General features: G+C 46.2%; 1 protein-coding gene across 1 annotated transcript in view; it reads left to right on the forward strand.

Moving 5' to 3' along the window:
• The first annotated feature begins 253 nt into the window (after positions 1–253).
• The window catches only part of USH1G (USH1 protein network component sans), a 56,260-nt gene continuing 38,146 nt past the window's right edge, over positions 254–18,367 (forward strand). The window contains exon 1 of the mRNA XM_029597595.1: positions 254–417. Coding sequence (XP_029453455.1) covers positions 254–417 — 164 coding nt within the window. The remainder of the gene's footprint in view (positions 418–18,367) is intronic.

Genomic DNA, 18,367 nt, shown 5'->3' on the forward strand with positions numbered 1-18,367 from the left:
TCTTTTCCAGAAATTCATCTGTCTCTTTTGCCCTTTGCCAGGAGCTTGCAGTTGGCATCTGACTTCTCTTCCCTTTGTGCTTGACACCTGTCCTAATTGCTAATTCGGGCATCTGCTGACCCCCTTGTATTCTTCTCTGGGCTTTTATCATGTTGGCAGCGAGGCTTCCGGTACCCATGCTTATCCGGTGAAGCAAAGCTTCTGGTCCCTCCTGGCCCCAGATGTGCCCGGCGGCACACAAAGCCTTCACAGCATGAATGACCAGTACCACCGAGCAGCCCGGGATGGATACCTGGACCTGCTGAAGGAGGCCACTAGGAAGGACCTTAACTCACCTGATGAGGATGGAATGACCCCAACCTTATGGGCCGCTTACCATGGCAACCTGGAAGCGCTGCGGCTCATTGTCAGCAGGGGGTAAGTCGACCGGGGCAGGAGGGCACGATGCCGGAGCTGGGTGCAGCTTTTATCGTGGAGCTCTTTTTGGGAAGAGACTTTGTAACCGTGCGAGTTACCCTGTAGAGTGACAGTCCTCTGCAGGACACAGGTTGAAGCAGGGTAACCTAGAGGTGTTCTTTTTTTTTTCCCTTGTAGCATAATAGGGAGGTTCACCTCTGATCTCTGCAGAGAGCATGCCCGCCTGTATATATACACCATGCATGCTGTCAAGCCTTGTGCAGCAAAGTTACCAAAAAGTTGCAAAACCTCCAAAATGCAAGTGTGCTTGTTATTAGGGAATACCTTGAGACTCCCATTGCAGAGCAGTTTCAGTCAGTCCAGATTTTACTCTAAACTTAAAAGCTAAACTTGTTCATATATATAGATATATACACATACATATCTGTGCAGACAAAAAAAAAACAAACCAGGTGTGCTTAAGTAAAACTGCATGAGATGCAAGGGCACTAAGTGCAGTGTATTTATACTCTTCCTGTCAATAGGGAAGGACGAGATGTCAAAATCATTACTAGGAATGATCTTATCCTTTTGCTTCAGATGTACTTGTTGCCAGCTCTTGTTTCCACCCCCGCCTTGCGACGGTAGGAGTGGGGGAAGTCCATGGGGGGGTGTGTGTGAGATAGGGTAGGAGCCCGAGTTCTGGTAGTTCTCCCAATGGTACCAAGTTCTGCTGTCTCCTGTAATTTCCCTGCCCGCCCCCAGCTTCCTTTCACATTGCCTTCCCCACTGCAAATACACAGAGAAGAAGGAGCCTGAAACCTTATCCGCAGTCCTCACAACTGGCCTGATCCTATTTAGATGCAGCTAGAACCTCTCATCAAAAGCTCAGCAGCCTTTTCAAGTCAAATAATTGATTTGTGATTACTGCTTGCAGAGGAAATGCCGGGGAGATGCGGGCAGAGCCGCTTCATGGCTATTTGCACTCAGGAAGGGTGACTCCATGAATCACGTTTTACTGTTTCACAGTGACGTTTTACAGCTTGGTTAGCTGGACTCCTTCACAGGGATGAAATACACCTGCGCTGTTAATTGAAAACAGGACAAGAGTCCAGTTAAATCCGTCAGCCACCTTCCTTTTTTTCTAAGGACGGTCTCCTTGAGTCAAGGTTTTGTGTAATTTTGAGATTATCTTAATGGGGGTAATTTTCAGAAGGATTTACGCGCGCTTAAAACTGGGTATTACGCACGTGAATGCACTTTGCGCATGTAAGCAGGCTTTTGAAAATTGCTACAATATATGCTATTGAATTGCCAATAGTTTTACGTGAGTAAGTGCACTTTAAGCACCTAAATGGGCTTTTGAGAATTGCTACGGGACATGTTACCTTTATGGGCGTAACTCCTTTGAAAATTACCTCCATTTAAGTTACTGTCCTGGACTGTGTCTCCCACTCCATCACCCCTTATTCTCTCCAACTACCCACGCCTCTTCCCTGTCCCCTTTCTCCAACCCACCAAGGAATGTGCTTCCTCTCTATGAGGATAATTGTAAGATTATAAAGAAAGGGATGTTAAAATCATAACAAAGCGGTTTGATCCATCTCTGCTTTTTCCATAAAGTTTTTTTTATTCTAGGTATGTAGCTTCACAGATCCTTAGCAGTTTCTGCCTTGTGGCCAAGACATTGAGATATATATGCTGGCTTAACATTGTCACCATCATAAAGCCTTATTCAAAAAATGGATTTTTTTCCCATTCTGTGCTTATGGAAAAAAATAGTAAAAATAGTTATTGAATAAGGTGCATAATTGACTGACATGCATTTTCACATTTCAAGTATTTGGAAATACTAATCGACTCTTATTCTCCTCCTTTCCTTGGCAAACGTTCCTAGATCACATTAATTTTCTCCATACGGTGAACAACCGTAGTTGCTGTTTGTGGTACATTTAACCCGCTATGGGACACCAAAACTGGGCCAAGGTTCCAAGTATGGTCTCACTAGGGCTTCCCACACATTCCTAATACTACATCATTTCCATAGCAGCCAGCTCCTACTCAATACGGGTTACTCTTGCTAAGATGCATCATACATTTTGTGTTTATCTTGTAGAGCTCTGCAAAAGTTATCATCATCAGCGGGTGCTGTCTTCGATACCAAGGTGGGCCACGATGGTGCGTCAGTTCTCACAGTGCTCAGTTTTCCTCTAGGTGTCACCTCGTATGTACAGATTTGGGCCATGCTGTAAAGTCACTGCCCCAGATTGCTCTGCCCTCCGGTACTAGATAAGTTGGTTTGCATCCAGAACCTCTGAGTAGATGATCAGCAAATCTCCTTTTCCTTTTGACCAGAGCTTCCGTCAGGATTGTTCCACTTCCCTTCATCTCATGAGCCCTTTCATTGGAAATCAGGCCCTTCCGGCTGATCTTCATATTCTTCTGCAAGCATCACATTTCAGACGCAGGCAGTTTCTTCATGATCTCTTTACTTTAGGTCCACTGAGATGTGTGCACTCAGGAACATTTTCTTTCAGTTTGATCCTTAGTTCGTCGTAAGAAATCCTCACAGTCCTAAAAATCATTGTTTGCTTTCCCAGGTTCTTTTTACTTTTGTACAACATTTTCCATCTTCTGTGATCCTACTTTGTTAAATAAGTATTTACAGTATTTATTCATTCGTTTTAAATTTATCTATTCGAATATCAAATTTAGTACAAGTATGCACTTGATTAGAAATCAGTCCACAAGCATAAATTAGAAATTCAATAAAAGGAAAGCATATATCCTTTCATGTGTCTTGAGAGGCCGCAATATGGAGGAGATTCAAGCAGAGAAAAACAATTACATGTATCGACTGTTAGCCATACATTGAAATAACGAAGACATCAGGAACGTTGTGGGTTTTTGGAATCCAAAAAGTAACGAAGTTGTGAAGGCCTCTGAACTATGCATTTCACATTATTGAGTGACAGAATACTTTTACAAGGGTAACAAGCAAACATTACACCAAGACCCAAAGCTTCTTGTAATATTTGCCAGAAATTTCTTCCTACACTCCTGTGCATTTTTCAAAATATCTGGAAATACCCAAACCTTTTGGCCGTGAGATAGAGTTGGCCTTTTTTCTAAAAGCAAAGCTTCATAATTGAATCCCTATCATGAGGGAAGACAAACATGGCAAAGAGTGTCCCTCTGCTGTCTTCTACATGACCAGATCTCTCCAAAATACTGTGTTAATAATGTCCAAACTGCCAGCAGTAAGATCACCATCTTCCCGGGAAGCTCCCAAATATTGTGCCAGGTGGCCAAAGGAAAGCTTTACTTATGGATGGTATTGTTTCAGATGGGGCGTGTAATATCTCCAATAGATAATACCTCTAAACACCAATAGAGATAGCAGTAACTAACTTAGGGGAAACTTATTGCCTGGATATTCAGGTGCCTGGTAAAATTCTCAAAACTCTCAGTCTTTATAGGCAAAAGCCAAATTGCCATGTAGCAATCACTCTGAGCAGTCATTGCTTGGTCAATACCCTGTTCTAGCTGATCATTTGGCTCCCTTTGGGAATTAAGGGGAGTCTCATCGGACTGTATGTTCTTGAGATTATCCACAGCTAGTGTAACCAAAGAAGTAACTATTCTAGTGACCCCACCAAGAATCCACTGTGATAATAAATAACTCAACGGTGGGAGGTCTGATAGCCAGTCCAGCGAGCGCTTCAGAGGCAGTTCCCTGGACATGGGGGCTTACCCCATTCACACTCCCTGCCATGGCTTGAATCGCTCTACTTTCCTGCCGTAGCTCCTCCAGTTTGCTTTCCTCGCTCAGCAGCTCTCGCGAGAGAAGGCAGAGCGCCGCTTCTGTCGGCATCATCGTGGGCAATGGATGTGCACCTCCCGCATCTCCATGGGATGGAGGAACGTGTACAGCCGATGTGCCTGGACTCAATGAAACAAAACATTTAGACGGTAACTTTTAAACAGGCGCGTGGGTGCACATGTGCGCGCGTTTGCCGGCTCGCGCCCACCGATGCGGCTATTTTATAATATACGCACATATATGCACGCAAGGTATGAAATAGGTAAGTGAGCACGCATCCCGCCTCCACGGTATAAATGGGATTTTAAAAGGGCATGCGTCCATGCCATTGCCAGTTTCACCAGTTTGTTTCAGGTTTGCCCAGGCAAGGGATAGGATTTACCAACCCCACCCACCTCTAGTTTAATAGTCTCCTTTCTCCCTCTAGATTTTTTTATTTTATTACTTACACTCCATTCACAGCAGTAGTAAAGTTACATGGCAGAGGACGCCAGTGCATGCCTGTGCATGCAAGTATTTATTCGCACATCTCTTAGTCTTCCTCCGACAGTCCAGACCCCGCCCTTTTAAAAAGCTTTCGATTTATGCACCGTAGCGGGAGATACGGGCAAACACAGGCGGCTTATAAAATCCACTTGGCACATGCCGACCCGACTTGTGCGTGTATCCTCCCTGGCTTTGGCACACCCACGCTTTTAAAATTCACCTATTAGGTTTTTGTCATTTATTCCAGTTTTTGCTCTTCAACAAATATTTGTCTAACAATCGAATTCTTGTTGTTAATGATTAACACTACATAAAAGTAATTTACTGCCACTAATAATAATTTGTCTGTATTAAAGCTGATTGGCATGCCTTAGAACTTTCTGGATTTGGCCCAGAGACTTCAGAATTCTAAAGGGTTTCTAGGCCAGCACCAGAAAACTCTGGTGGGGCAACAGAAGTGGGCCCGTGAGGGCCCAAGAAGAAGTCACTCAGGCCCCGTGGGCAGGAAGGAGGTGAAGAGTCAGGAAGGAGGAGGAGTGTCTGGCAGCGTGATGGGGGGAAAAAAAAGGTGGTCGCCTAGGCGTCATAGTGGATAACACATTGAAATCGTCGGTTCAGTGTGCTGCGGCACTCAAAAAAGCAAACAGAATGTTGGGAATTATTAGAAAGGGAATGGTGAATAAAACGGAAAATGTCATAATGCCTCTGTATCGCTCCATGGTGACACCGCACCTTGAATATTGTGTACAATTCTGGTCGCCGCATCTCAAAAAAGATATAATTGTGATGGAGAAGGTACAGAGAAGGGCTACCAAAATGATAAAGGGAATGGAACAGCTCCCCTATGAGGAAAGACTAAAGAGGTTAGGTCTTTTCAGCTTGGAGAAGAGACGGCTGAGGGGGGATATGATAGAGGTGTTTAAAATCATGAGAGGTCTAGAACGGGTAGATGTGAATCGTTTTTTTACTCTTTCGGATAGTAGAAAGACTAGGGGACACTCCATGAAGTTAGCATGGGGCACATTTAAAACTAATCGGAGAAAGTTCTTTTTCACTCAACGCACAATTAAACTCTGGAATTTGTTGCCAGAGGATGTGGTTCGTGCAGTTAGTATAGCTGTGTTTAAAAAAGGATTGGATAAATTCTTGGACTAGAAGTCCATTACCTGCTATTAATTAAGTTGACTTATATAATAACCACCACTATTACTAGCAACGGTAACAGGGAATAGACTTAGTTTTTGGGTACTTGCCAGGTTCTTATGGCCTGGATTGGCCACTGTTGGAAACAAGATGCTGGGCTTGATGGACCCTTGGTCTGACCCAGTATGGCATGTTCTATAGGTCGCGTGGGCCCAAAGAAGACGGAGGCTGCTGCTGACACCCCACGGGCCCAAAGAAGAAGAAGGAGGAAAATGCCCCTGTTGGAATCGGGGGGGGAGAGAGAGAATGAGTGAACAGTTGGGAGAGGTAGAGAGGTGAGAGTGTGAGCGAGCAGCATGTGACTGGAAATCAAAAGTTCCCTGGTATGCACATTGGCCATTTCCTGCAAATCTATCTTAATTCGGCTGAGCACCTTTTCATGTCCTCACAATTCACTGGGCTGATTATTATTTTTATAGCATCAGCAAACACAGTAAGATTAGCTCCAGCAAGCATTCTTGAGATTATATATAGATATATATGCAACGTCACCTCGAAAGTGAGCGTGGAGCAGGCCGCAGCCTTCTCACGGTTTGATCTGTGCGGGGTGGGCAGGTCCTACAGCAGGCCCGCCTGTTCCCGCCTAATTCCAACCATGAGATGACTGCGACCCACCTGGTAGTTAGAATGTGGGTGACAGACTCCCCGTATACCTTGAGAGGAATGTCTGTGTCACCCACCCCCCCCCCCCCATACATACACACACACACACTTTTGGCTAGGTCCAGGTTTTAGACATCTAACACCAATCCAGCCTTTGGAGAAATGTTGCCCTTTAGGGACTCTATGCTTAAGCTGCACCTAAAACAAATGAATTGTTCCTGCCTCCACAGTGTTTAAATATCTGGTTGCTGTGTGGCCAGAAGTAGAAGCCCTTCCTTCCACATTTCAAAAACAGCATGAGTTAGGCGCATTAGTGGCATGCGTAGGATACGTGTATTCTTTTGGAAATTTAATACATGCACGTGGTTTCCAAACTTGCTTCCGAAATACTCCCTTCCCCTCCTCCTCTGCCCCTGGAGTGCTCTCTTTTCTATATGGCCAAAAGTACAGAGCTGCCTTCAGGCAGCTAAAAATCCCCTTAGCTGCATAGGACTGATTTAGGATGCCTAATTCTATTTTTACCTGTGTAAAACAGGTGCCTAAGCCTTTGAAAATCTACCTCCAGTGGCTAGAATAAATTTGTGGTTATAACTTGAGTGATTTTACTAACTGCTGTGAGCTTTCATGGGATTTCAATTAAACCCTACTAGTATTTCCTCCTATCTGGCCACACAGGCTGAGATTTAGAAAAGGGATCCGAATGAAGAAAACAGGAAATGGCATAAGTTTTGGCAAGTTAGAAGCCTGTAAATGTCTCTATTATGAGTTTTTGCTTCCATGGCAAGTTTCTTTTCAAATTCTCTCTTTGCCTGCCTTATCAATGCTTTTCTTTTAACTTGCCAATGCTCATGCGGGTTCATGTTTTCTTCATTCGGATCCCTTTTCCATTTCTTGAAAAATTTTCTTTTAGCTATTATAGACTGTTTCACCTTGTCATAAGTAGCCCCAACATCGTTATCTCTCGCACCAAATCCTGTGCATCACTAAGGACTAGGTCTAAAATAGCTCCCCTCTTGTTGGTTCTTGTACCAGCTGCTCCATGAAGCAGTAATTTATTTCATCTAGGACCTTTACCTTTCTAGCATGTCCTAATGTGACATTCACCTAATCAATGCTGGGGTAATTGAAATCACCATTATTACTGCGCTGTTGATTTTGTTAGCTTCCATAATTTCTTTTAGCATGTCATTGTCTATTTGTTCATTTTAACCAAATGGGCGGTAAGACACCCCCACTGCTATTTTATTTCCATGTTCACCTGGAATTTCTGTCTATAAAGATTAAACATTGATTTTGTTTCTTGTAGAATTTTTACCTTGTTTGACTCAGTGCCCTGTCTAATATACAGTGCCACCCCTCCACCAATTTGATCCATCCTATCATTTCAATATAGATAAAATTTAAAATTTATCTATATAAAACAGATATATATCTACCTTATAAATGGCCTGTGACCGACGGCCCGCAAATGCGCAGTAGAGACCAGCTCTACCGCGCATGTGCGGGCGAGCACGTCGCTCTGAGGCAGCTTCAGAAAGAAAAAAACATGGCGGCGTCCAGTGGCAGCAGTGGGCGGCGGCGGCGGTACCGGCAGCGGGCGGCGACGGCGGTAGCGAGCGGCGGCGGTAGCGGCGACGGCGGTAGCGGGCGGTAGCGAGGGAGGGAGAAGAGAGAGAGAGGGAGGGACGGACTGAGTGGGAGGGAGGGACGGAGAGAGAGAGTGGGAGGGAGTGACTGAGTGAGAGGGAGGGATTGAGTGAGGGGGAGGGACTGAGTGAGAGGGAGGGAGTGGGACTGAGTGAGAGGGAGAGGGGGGACTGAGGGAGGGAGTGGGACTGGGAGAGAGAGGGAGGGAGTGGGACTGAGGGAGAGTGAGTGGGACTGAGTGAGTGAGAGGGAGGGGGGAGGGAGTGACTGAGTGGGAGGGAGGGATTGAGTGAGGGGGAGGGACTGAGGGAGGGAGTGGGACTGAGGGAGAGAGAGGGAGGGAGGGAGGTGGGACTGAGGGAGAGGAGGGAGGGAGTGGGACTGAGGGAGAGGACGGAGGGAGTGGGGACTGAGTGAGAGTGAGTGGGACTGAGTGAGTGAGAGGGAGGGAGAGAGGGGGGAGGGAGTGAGTGAGACTGAGTGGGAGGGAGGGACTGAGTGATAGGAGAGGGAGGGTGGGGAGGAGTGGGTGAGGGAGGGGGTGGTGAAGAGTGAGGGGAGAGAGAAAGAGGGGGAGGTGAGAGACAGAGGGATGTAGCCCGTTTTAACGGGCTTAACGGCTTGTATATATATAAAATAGAAAAGAAGTTTGCCGTGAAAGCAAAAACTCCTGAGAGGCAGTCAGTTGGACCATTAGACGATCAAGGGATAAAAGGATGATAAAGCCATAGCAGAGAGACTAAATGAATGCTTCTGTCTTCACTGAGGAAGATGTAAGAGAGATACCCATGCCAGAAATAATATTCAAAGGTAATGATTCAGCAGAACTGAATCAAATCTCAGTGTACCTGGAGGATGTAATAGGGCAAATTGACAAACTAAAGAGTAGCAAATTACCTGGACCAGAAGGTATACATCCCAGAGTGCTGAAAGATCTTAAAAATGAAATTGCAGACCTGCTATTAGTAATTAGTAAACTATCATTTAAAATCATTTATGGTACCTGACGACTGGAGGGTTGCCAGTGTAACACCAATTTTTAAGAAGGGATCCAGGGTGATACAGGAGACTACAGATCAGTGAGTCTGAAGTATGCCCCAGTCAAAAGGTAGAAACTATCATAAAGAACAAAATTGCTGAATATATAGATAGGCATAGTTTAATGGGACAAAGCCAGTATGGATTTTGCTAAGGGAAGTCTTGCCTTACCAATTAGCTACATTTTTTTGAAGGCGTGCATAAACATGTGGATAAAGGTGAGCCAGTTGATAGATTTCCAGAACGCATTTGACAAAGTCTCTCATGAGAGACTTCTTAGGAAATTAATAAGTCATTGGATAGGGGGCAGTGTCCTATTGTGGATTGTCAACTGGTTAAAAGATAGAGAGTAGGACTACATGGTAAATTTTCCCAGTGGAACGAGGTGAATAGTGGAGTGCCCCAGGGATCTGTTCTGGGTCCATTGCTTTGTAATATATTTATAAATAACCTGGCAATACGAACCTCAAGTCATTTGCCAATGACACCAAATTATTCTAAGTTGTTAAATCACAAGAGGATTGTGAGAAATTGCAAGAAGACCTTGCAAAACTGGGAGACTGGATATGGAAATGGCAAATGAAATTTAATGTAAACAAGTGCAAAGTGAAGCACTTAGGGAAGAGTAAACCAAATTATAGCTACATAATGCAAGGTTTTGTTACACGTGCCGGCCGCGGCAGACCCGCAGCACAGCCCTCTCACCTTTTCTTAAGGACTCCAGCCTCTGGTTCCTCCTCGCTGGCGGTGGTGGGCCGCCAGCTCCATCCTCTGGCCTCCCCTGGTTCCTCCGGCCGCACTGCAGCTTCCAGCGTTCCCGGTCCTGATGCCACTACTCGTTGGGCCTCTCCGCGTGGCCCGCGGAGAGACGCCACCACTCGTGCCGCACCCCTCCCTAGGCGCATGCATCGCTGATCCTTATGAAGGGACCACGGTGGGAATCTGGCCACGCCCCCGGATGATGACATCAACCTCTGCATGTACTTAAGCTCAGGCCCTGCTCCATAGCGTTGCCTTTGCAACAGGTCTCCTCGCTATTCGAGTACTCGCTGCTAGAGATTCGTCTCTACTCCTCATCGTTCCTGGTTCCTGTTCTCCTTGTTCCTGCCCTGCTTATGCTTTGGATTGATTACACGGACTTTGACCTCACTTTGCCTGTCTATGCTTCAGCCTATCTCCAGATCCAGACCTCCGCTTTGTCTGACTACGCTACAGCCCATCTCCAGACCCAGACCACCGCTTCGTCCGACTACACTATTGACTTCTCCGCGATTTGACCTCAGCTTTGATTGACTACGCCACTGACTATCTCCGTGATCAGACCTCAGCATTGCTTGCCACAGCCCCTGGATTGCCGCCGGCCCTGACTCAAGCCTACTATTGGACGCTTCTTCTGCCTACTCCCTGGATGTGGACTTACTAGGCTTCGGCCTATCTTTGCTCAAGCGCCCTCAATCTGCCTTTGTCTCATTGGCGCCCGAGTTTCCAGAACCTTAACCAGTCCAAATCCATCCCTCGCCTGCTGTCTCTGGGCTGAACCAGCTTCTCTTACTATCCTATCTCGAGGCCCACATAAGTCCTGCCGGCCCCATCACCCAAAGGCTCAACCCGCGGGGAACAAGAGCTGGTACAGGTGAAGCTTCAGCGGCCTCTGCCTAACAGCCCACTCTACCTGCCGACGGTGGGGACCCATAGGCTCTTGCCTACGGGCTGCATCAATCCCACCTCGGCCCAAGGGTCCACCTCCGATGCAACAGGTTTCACATAAGGAGTCACCATTCAGGAAAAAGATCTAGGTGTCATCGTTGACAATACATTGAAATCTGCTCAGTGTGCAGCATCAGCAGCCAAGCAAACAATAAAATGCTAGGAGTTATTAGCAAAGGAATGGAGAATACAACAGAGAATATCATAATGCCTCAGTATCAGTCAATGCTGCTTCCTCATCTTGATATTGTGTACAATACTGGTCACCACATCTAAAAAAGATATAGCAGAATTAGAAAAGGTACAGAGAAGAATAACCAAAATGATAAAGGGGATGGAACGAGTTCCCTATGAGGAAAGGCTAAAGAGGTTAAGACTCTTCAGCTTGGAGAAGATATGGCTAAGGGGAGCTATGATAGAGGGCTATAAAATAATGAGTGGAGTGGAATGAGTAAACGTTAATCAGTTGTTTACTCTTTCAAAGAGTACAAAGACCAGGGGTCACACAGTGAAGTTATTAGGTGATACTTAAAGCTAATAAGAGAAAATATTTTTTTTACTCAACGCATAATTAAGCTCTGGAATTTGTTGCCAGAGGATGTGGTGAAAGCTATTAGTGAAGCTGCATTTAAAAAAGGTTTGGACAAGTTCCTGGAGGAAACGTCCTAAAATCATTATTAGGTGGATTTGCAGAAATCCACTTCTTATCCCTGTGATAAGCAGCATGGTATCTATCTACTCCTTGGGATCCTGCCAGGTATTTGTGACCTGGATTGGCCACTGTTAGAAACAGGATACTGGGCTTGATGGATCGTTGGTCTGACCCAGTATGGCAAGTCTTATGTTCTTATGAACACTGAACTGGAAATTACATCAAGCCAGTTGCTGTATGCAGTGTAGCATTACCATTCCTCATAAAGCATCAAACAATAAAATCAAGAAATATAAATCACAAATCATAATAGTAAAACCAAACTAATAAAAAGAATAAATATTTCAAAACATCCAATAATTTAAAAAGTTATAGATTTCCCAAAGTACCAATAAAATATTTCAAAACAGCAGAAACATCAAATAACACTCAATAATTAAAACTAATAAGGATTAAAGAATTTCCTGCTCTCCATAACTGGGATCTTTTGATTTCCAGTCACCCTAAGACTGGCGGAGGTAGAGCCCACACAACCTTTATCTTCTCTCTCACACACACACACACTTACACATATTCATTCTCTCACACGCTCCCTATCTTTTACACACCCCCATGCTCTCACACACACTTCCTCTCTTTCACATACACAGGCTCTCTATCTCTCATACATACACAAACTCTCTCTTCTTCACACACACACATGAACTCACACAGATTCTCACATATACCTTCTCTGTTTCTCACGCACATAACAGGCTCTCTCACACACACATTAAGGTACATTTTAAATGCCCAGCATGTGCACAAATCGGGCCGGCACGAGTCAAACGGATTTTAAAAGCCACCTGCCTACCACGTACTTGCCGCTATGTGCACAAATAAAAAGTTCAAAAAAGGGAGCAGGGCTTGGGCGTGATCTGGGCAGGGCTGGCCATTCCTGAATTTAAAATAGAAATTTGCATGTAAATACTTACGGGTACATTTTTAAACCCCTGTGCGCGTAAATCATGGGGCTTACGCGTGTAGCCAGCCCAAATTTTCAAACGTGCCTGGCCACACGCTCAAACGCCGGTACGCAATTAAGTGGCACGCGCATGTTATAAAATCAGCACATCCATGTACGCGTGCCGGGAAGAGCGCGCACAGGTTTAAAAATCTGCCCCTTAATGCGCACAAGCTCATGCCGGGGTTCCCTACCGCGTAAATTTACTTCTGCCATAGATGACGTGTAAGTAATAAAATAAAGAGAAATAGGCTAACAGGGTTGGGGCTAATGGGAAAAGGGAGGCAATTAAACTAGAGGGTTTGGAAGTCCTGTTCTTTACCTGGGTGAAATGGGAATGATCTGTTAATGGCGTTGGCACGCGTGCCATTTAAAATCCCCCCACTTACATGGTAGAAGCAACATTTGTGTGCACAGGCATGCGCCCAGTTAAAGTTGAGCGCATATGTGCTTGTGGTCAGGCTATTTTATAACATGCGTGCATATACACGCATATGTTATAAAATGGCTGCGACCCTAGGCAAAGGCCAATGAACACGTGCACATGTGCCCCCTTGCACCTTTTTAAAATTTGCCATCATTATCTATGTGTGTGTGAGCGTGTGTGTGTGTGTGTAAGAGAGCTCATGCACATGCACACACATAGACTAATACAGACTATCAATCTCTCTCTCACACACACACACACTTACACATGTTCATTCTCTCACACACTCCCTCTCTCGTATATAGACCCATGCTCTTATCCACATCCCCTCTCTCTCCCTCACACAGATACACAGGTTCTTTCTTTCACACTCACGTACACACAGGCTCTCACATACACACCCTTATGACCTCCCCCTCTCTCCATACCTGGGAACCTTTGATTCCAGTCACCCTTAGATTGCCATGGATTAGTCAGGGGTGAGGGAGTGTGCACGAACTTACTCCTTTTTTTTATATACACACTCTCTCACACATATTCATTCTCATACACACACTCTTGAATATTCATTCACAGGTGCATGCTCATGCTCTCACACGCTCACACACATGCTCCCTCACACGCATATGCTCACACACTTGCTCAGTGACGTACACATGCTCCCTCACACATACACTCCCTGACTCACATGATCCTTCACAAATGCACACAGACTCACTCATGCACACATACACTTACAAACACACTCTCAAATGCTGAGTCATACATGTGCTCTCTTTCAATCTTCTCCCTCTCCACCTCTGTATAAGTGAAACAAAATGTACTTTTGCTTACACTGGTGGTCAGAGGGATTCAGCATGGCCCCAAAAAAATAGCTTCTGGGTCGGCTCCCTGATGGGTCGGCTCCTGAACCTGAAGGTGGTGTGTGTTCCTTGGTGTGCGAAGTTGGGAGGGTCTGGAAGGCCCTGATGCTGGTTTTGTTATTATTATATTTTTCCTCGGCCCCAGCATGCGGGGAGCCAGCGGCTAAGAGCGGTGGTGAGGTGAGGCAGGGCAGGCGTGAGGGGAGGCAGCAGGAGTACTTCCCGCTGCTACAATAATAGGAAGGGAGTAGCAAGAACAGGTCCATGGAGCTGCCGCTACTGCTGCCTTCATCGTGTGGGAGAAAACAAAAGCTGAAGAGCCTTGGGGAAGGCTCCTGCTGCAAGAAAAAGAGCTGTGAGGCCTGGTATTGGTTGCTGTGGTTCTGCAGGCATGGAGCTGCTGCGGCCAACACCAACTAAGTGCCCCCACTGGCAGCGGTGACTTTTTTTTTTTTTTTAATGGCTCCACAGGCCTTTTTTTCTAGTGAGGGGTAGTGGGGGGGGGGGGGGGAGGGGGGACAACAGGACACTAAAAAGTTACCCAAATTAATACCAGGGCGACTCAGAACTGGCGATCTCCTGATTCCAATGCACCTTGTGCCTTTGCTCCTTTGGGTGGGGCGAGCATGCAGCGTGAAGGCTCAGAGGCAGGCCTGACTACCGCAAGGGCAGAACTTGCTAGGCTGCTGGTTGCAGCCCAGCGACGAGGTCGGAGCCAAGGCGCTGGCAACAAGAGACCGGAAAAATCACTTCTTAGGGATGCGCTCCGGTACTGCGGGTCAGCGGCGCCCCCTTCGAATCCCATCGCCCCTGTGCGATTGCACGGGTTGCGCACCCCAGAAGCCACGTAAGAGGAAGCTCATCCGTGACTTGCGTGAAAGTGGCAGGCAGCTCATGTACACGTCTCTGAGCGCCGCGCGATCTGGGTATCTGTTTTGCTATTATGCGTAGCTTGTCAGTGACCTTCAGCTGCTGTTATGTTTGCCGTTTCCTGCTTACAAATTCAGCTCTGATTAGATTTGGGACAAAATATGGTCCCATAAATTCTCTTTTCTATTTCTCTGTTCAGTAAAGTGGAAACGATGGGGGGGGCATGATATGTTCTGGTCAGTGAGCAAGGTTCGTAAATGTGATTAATAATAGCCCTGTGTGAGGAACCATCCTGATGCATGAGAGAAAAGCAACCAGAGGCCAAAAGGGAAGAGCAAGAAAGGGAAGTGAGGGGAGGCTCAGAGGAGGGAACAAGGAGAGTAGAATCTTATTAGTGATTTATCCTTCTTTTTCTTAAAGATTTGGCAATATAGTTTTTCATCTGCCTAGATCCAGATGTGGGTCACTGGTTCTTTACCTGGTGCAATGCTGGGCACTACAACATAAGAAGGAGAGCAGAGTTTGAAGTGATGTTGAAGTATATTTTAAAAATACAGAATCTGTTTATTACAGTTTTATTCAGTTTCACTAAAATGGTAGAAAAATAAAGGCTGCAGTACAGGGGAGCAGCTATCTCGCCTTATGGACACGAAGGTCGCACAGAGGGTACAGTGTGACGAAGTGGACTCTTAGGCCGAGGTGGAGTTGGAGCTGGGAGGAGCCCTGCAGGTCCGCGCCATTGGCAGGCAGAGCTGACAGCAGCAGAGGCCCAACTGGAGCTTCACTAATACCAGCCCTCATTCCCCTTAGGTTGAGCACTCGGGTATCGGGGCCGGCTGGACTTAGTCGCAAGCCTCTGAGGAGGTGAAGGTCCGAAGCTTGGTAGAGGAGACAGGCCAGCACAATGGGAAGCACAGACAGGTCAGGCCACAATCTGGACAGGCGACAGGCAGCAGAGTCTGGATGAGGCAGGGGTCGGAGACGAGGTACAGGCTGTGGCAGGTGGAGGTCAAGCAGTGTCTGGGTCCAGTCCAAAGTCAAAGCCAGAAGATCAATCAAAGGAAGATAACGAAGAGGAGGAAGACGAGGAACCACAAGAACACGAGAAGACACTGAAGACAGATGAGAGGATGTGATCACAGTCGAGAGGATCCAGAGACAAACCAGGTGGCAGGAACCTAAGGTAGAAGACACGGTCAGGAACACCACAGCGGAGGCAGGATGCAGGAATCAGGAACCTGGCAAAGCACTTCTCCAGGAAGAGTCAAACTCTTGCCAAGACAAGGAGCAACTGCAGAAGTGGCCTAATATAGGCCCGTGCTGCGAGGTCATCAAAAGGGGCCCTTTAACTTCAGTGCAGGGACGCTCGCTTGTGCGTCTAAGAGGCTATGTTTTGAGGAGAGTGGCATTGTTCGGCCACGAGGTAGTTGCTGGCGATGTCCTGCCGTGGGCAGCGACATGGCGCTTCAGGGAGGCCTCATCCTGCCAGAATGCGATGCTTTTAACCAGACTTGGGTAGAGGTGAGAGTATTATTCATGGATAAAATATAACTGCCCTAGGCAGTTACGTCACCAAGTCATGTGCTTCTCTATCATGTTCTCTCTCTCTCTCTCTTTTCTACCCCACCCCAAACCGTCAAAACCACAGTCACTGCACGCCTCCATGCCTTATGCCTGCTCTCCTCTTCTCTCCCCCGCTCGACAAACCTTCATTCGTATGCGGTTGAAAAATGACACCCTTGAGTACCCCTACAGCGCCCCACCCGCTTCCTGTGCCCTAGGTGGGTGCCTAGTCCTGCCTAATTCTCGAGCCAGGCCTGACACTATCAGGGAGTATTTCTACTGCTGGGGGGGGCGGGGTAATAATATGTCTGTGCAGAGGTTTGGGAAGGGTTTAGAATCCTGGGGGGGCGTATGGGTAGGGGCGGGGCATCACTGCACAATTATTTTTTTCTATTTTTTGTACTTTTTTATGGCTGTGCTGCTTCTCTAGGCAGTGGTGGGCAGTGGACAGAAGCCTACCCAGACATCCAAGAGTTTGCACATTCGCAGGGGGGGGGGGAGGGGGCAGATTAGGGTCGATGCTGGCCCTTTCAGAAGACAGCAGCCCGGTGCATAGGGGGCGGCCATCGTATGTTTTCACCCTTTCCCCGTGATATTATTGAGGGTTTTTTCCATCGTAAAAAATATCACGGGGAAATGGCTGCAATATTTTTTACCGGGGAGGGTTCAGTTATCAAGAAAATGCCCCCCCCCAATAATATTTTTCTCCTCTCGCAGTAAAATATCACAGCTTGATAAAAGATCCCCTTAGACTGTTAAGTCTTCCTGGGCAAGGAAATAACTACAGAACCTGAATTGTAACTCTCCTTGAGCTTGAATTTGGAAAAGGCGAGTAATTAAATCTAAAATCCATGCCCAAATGCACTCCCCTGCTAACCCGCTAGTCATCTTTGCTCTGACGCAACCCCAGTATTAGTGGTCTAAGAGAGTCAATGTTCTGTTACCTAGGGAGCAGTTGGGTTTTTTTTTTGCAGGTGAGACCCAAAATTTGTAAAGAACTTAAGCCAGCTTAGTACAACCATAAACATACTGCAGGGTTGTTCCTTCCCTTATTCCGCCTTGAACAATCCTTTGGAACGATGAATTATAAACTGAATGAATGCATAAGCAGGGCATGGAAGAGGGGACCTCTCCGTATCATTTTTAAAATAGAGGACCAGTGGCCACAGAGAGCAGAGCCAGGAAGTATCTCCCTGTTATCACTGTCCTGATTCTGATAAGGTGCTAGTGGGCCCTGGCAGGGAGTGGTTTAAAAATTCCTTCCTTACAGATGACGCCGGTTCCTGAGCCTTCTTATCCCAGTGAGCTGGCCCGTTTTTAGGATTGTGCGGAATATAAATCTGTGTAAAAAAAATAATTATAATAAATAAGAAACTTACATCTTGCATTGCTGTGTTCATAATTTTCTCTAAGAAAATATAATTTGTGTTTAAATGACTTGTTCTTCAAACATTACATTCAGAAGGATGAGTCCGACGCCGGACAAGAGTGTGGACCCCTTGCCTGAGGTGGAGTTGACGCAACCTGAGGGGGCAAACCCCCTCAGGTCCCCACTGTCAATAGGCGAGGTTGGGCTGATGCAGGGGCCGGCTGGAACTTCGCCAATACCAACCCCACATAGATCAATTAACTAATAGTATTAGCGGTATATAAGAACTTTTAAATAAATAAATATTATGAATACTTTATTTTATTTGCTTATTATCTGATGTCTCCTATTTATTTTATTAGTAAAAAAAAAATAAATTATGTATGTTTTTACTGTAAACCGCATAGATCAATAACCTAATTGTATTAGCGGTATATAAGAACTTTTAAATAAATAAATACATATTTTGAACCTGCTGAAAGGTGGGGGGGGGGGAGCAAAAGTCAGGGGGGAGGGAAAGCACACACAGTGATTGCGTTGTCCAATCACCCTGCTCACGTTGCGCACTTTGCGTCTGCTTCTAAGGGAACTCCCTAAGGACTGCAAGCTCTGTGGGGTCCCTATTGCCCTCTCCGCTGTACAGAATGCCCCAGGGGCTTCGGTATAGGGATATCATAATAGCCAACTGGGCAACGAAAGGCCCAGTGTATTTATTTA

Source organism: Rhinatrema bivittatum, chromosome 4 (assembly GCF_901001135.1).
Source record: "Rhinatrema bivittatum chromosome 4, aRhiBiv1.1, whole genome shotgun sequence".
NCBI classification, from domain to species: domain Eukaryota; kingdom Metazoa; phylum Chordata; class Amphibia; order Gymnophiona; family Rhinatrematidae; genus Rhinatrema; species Rhinatrema bivittatum.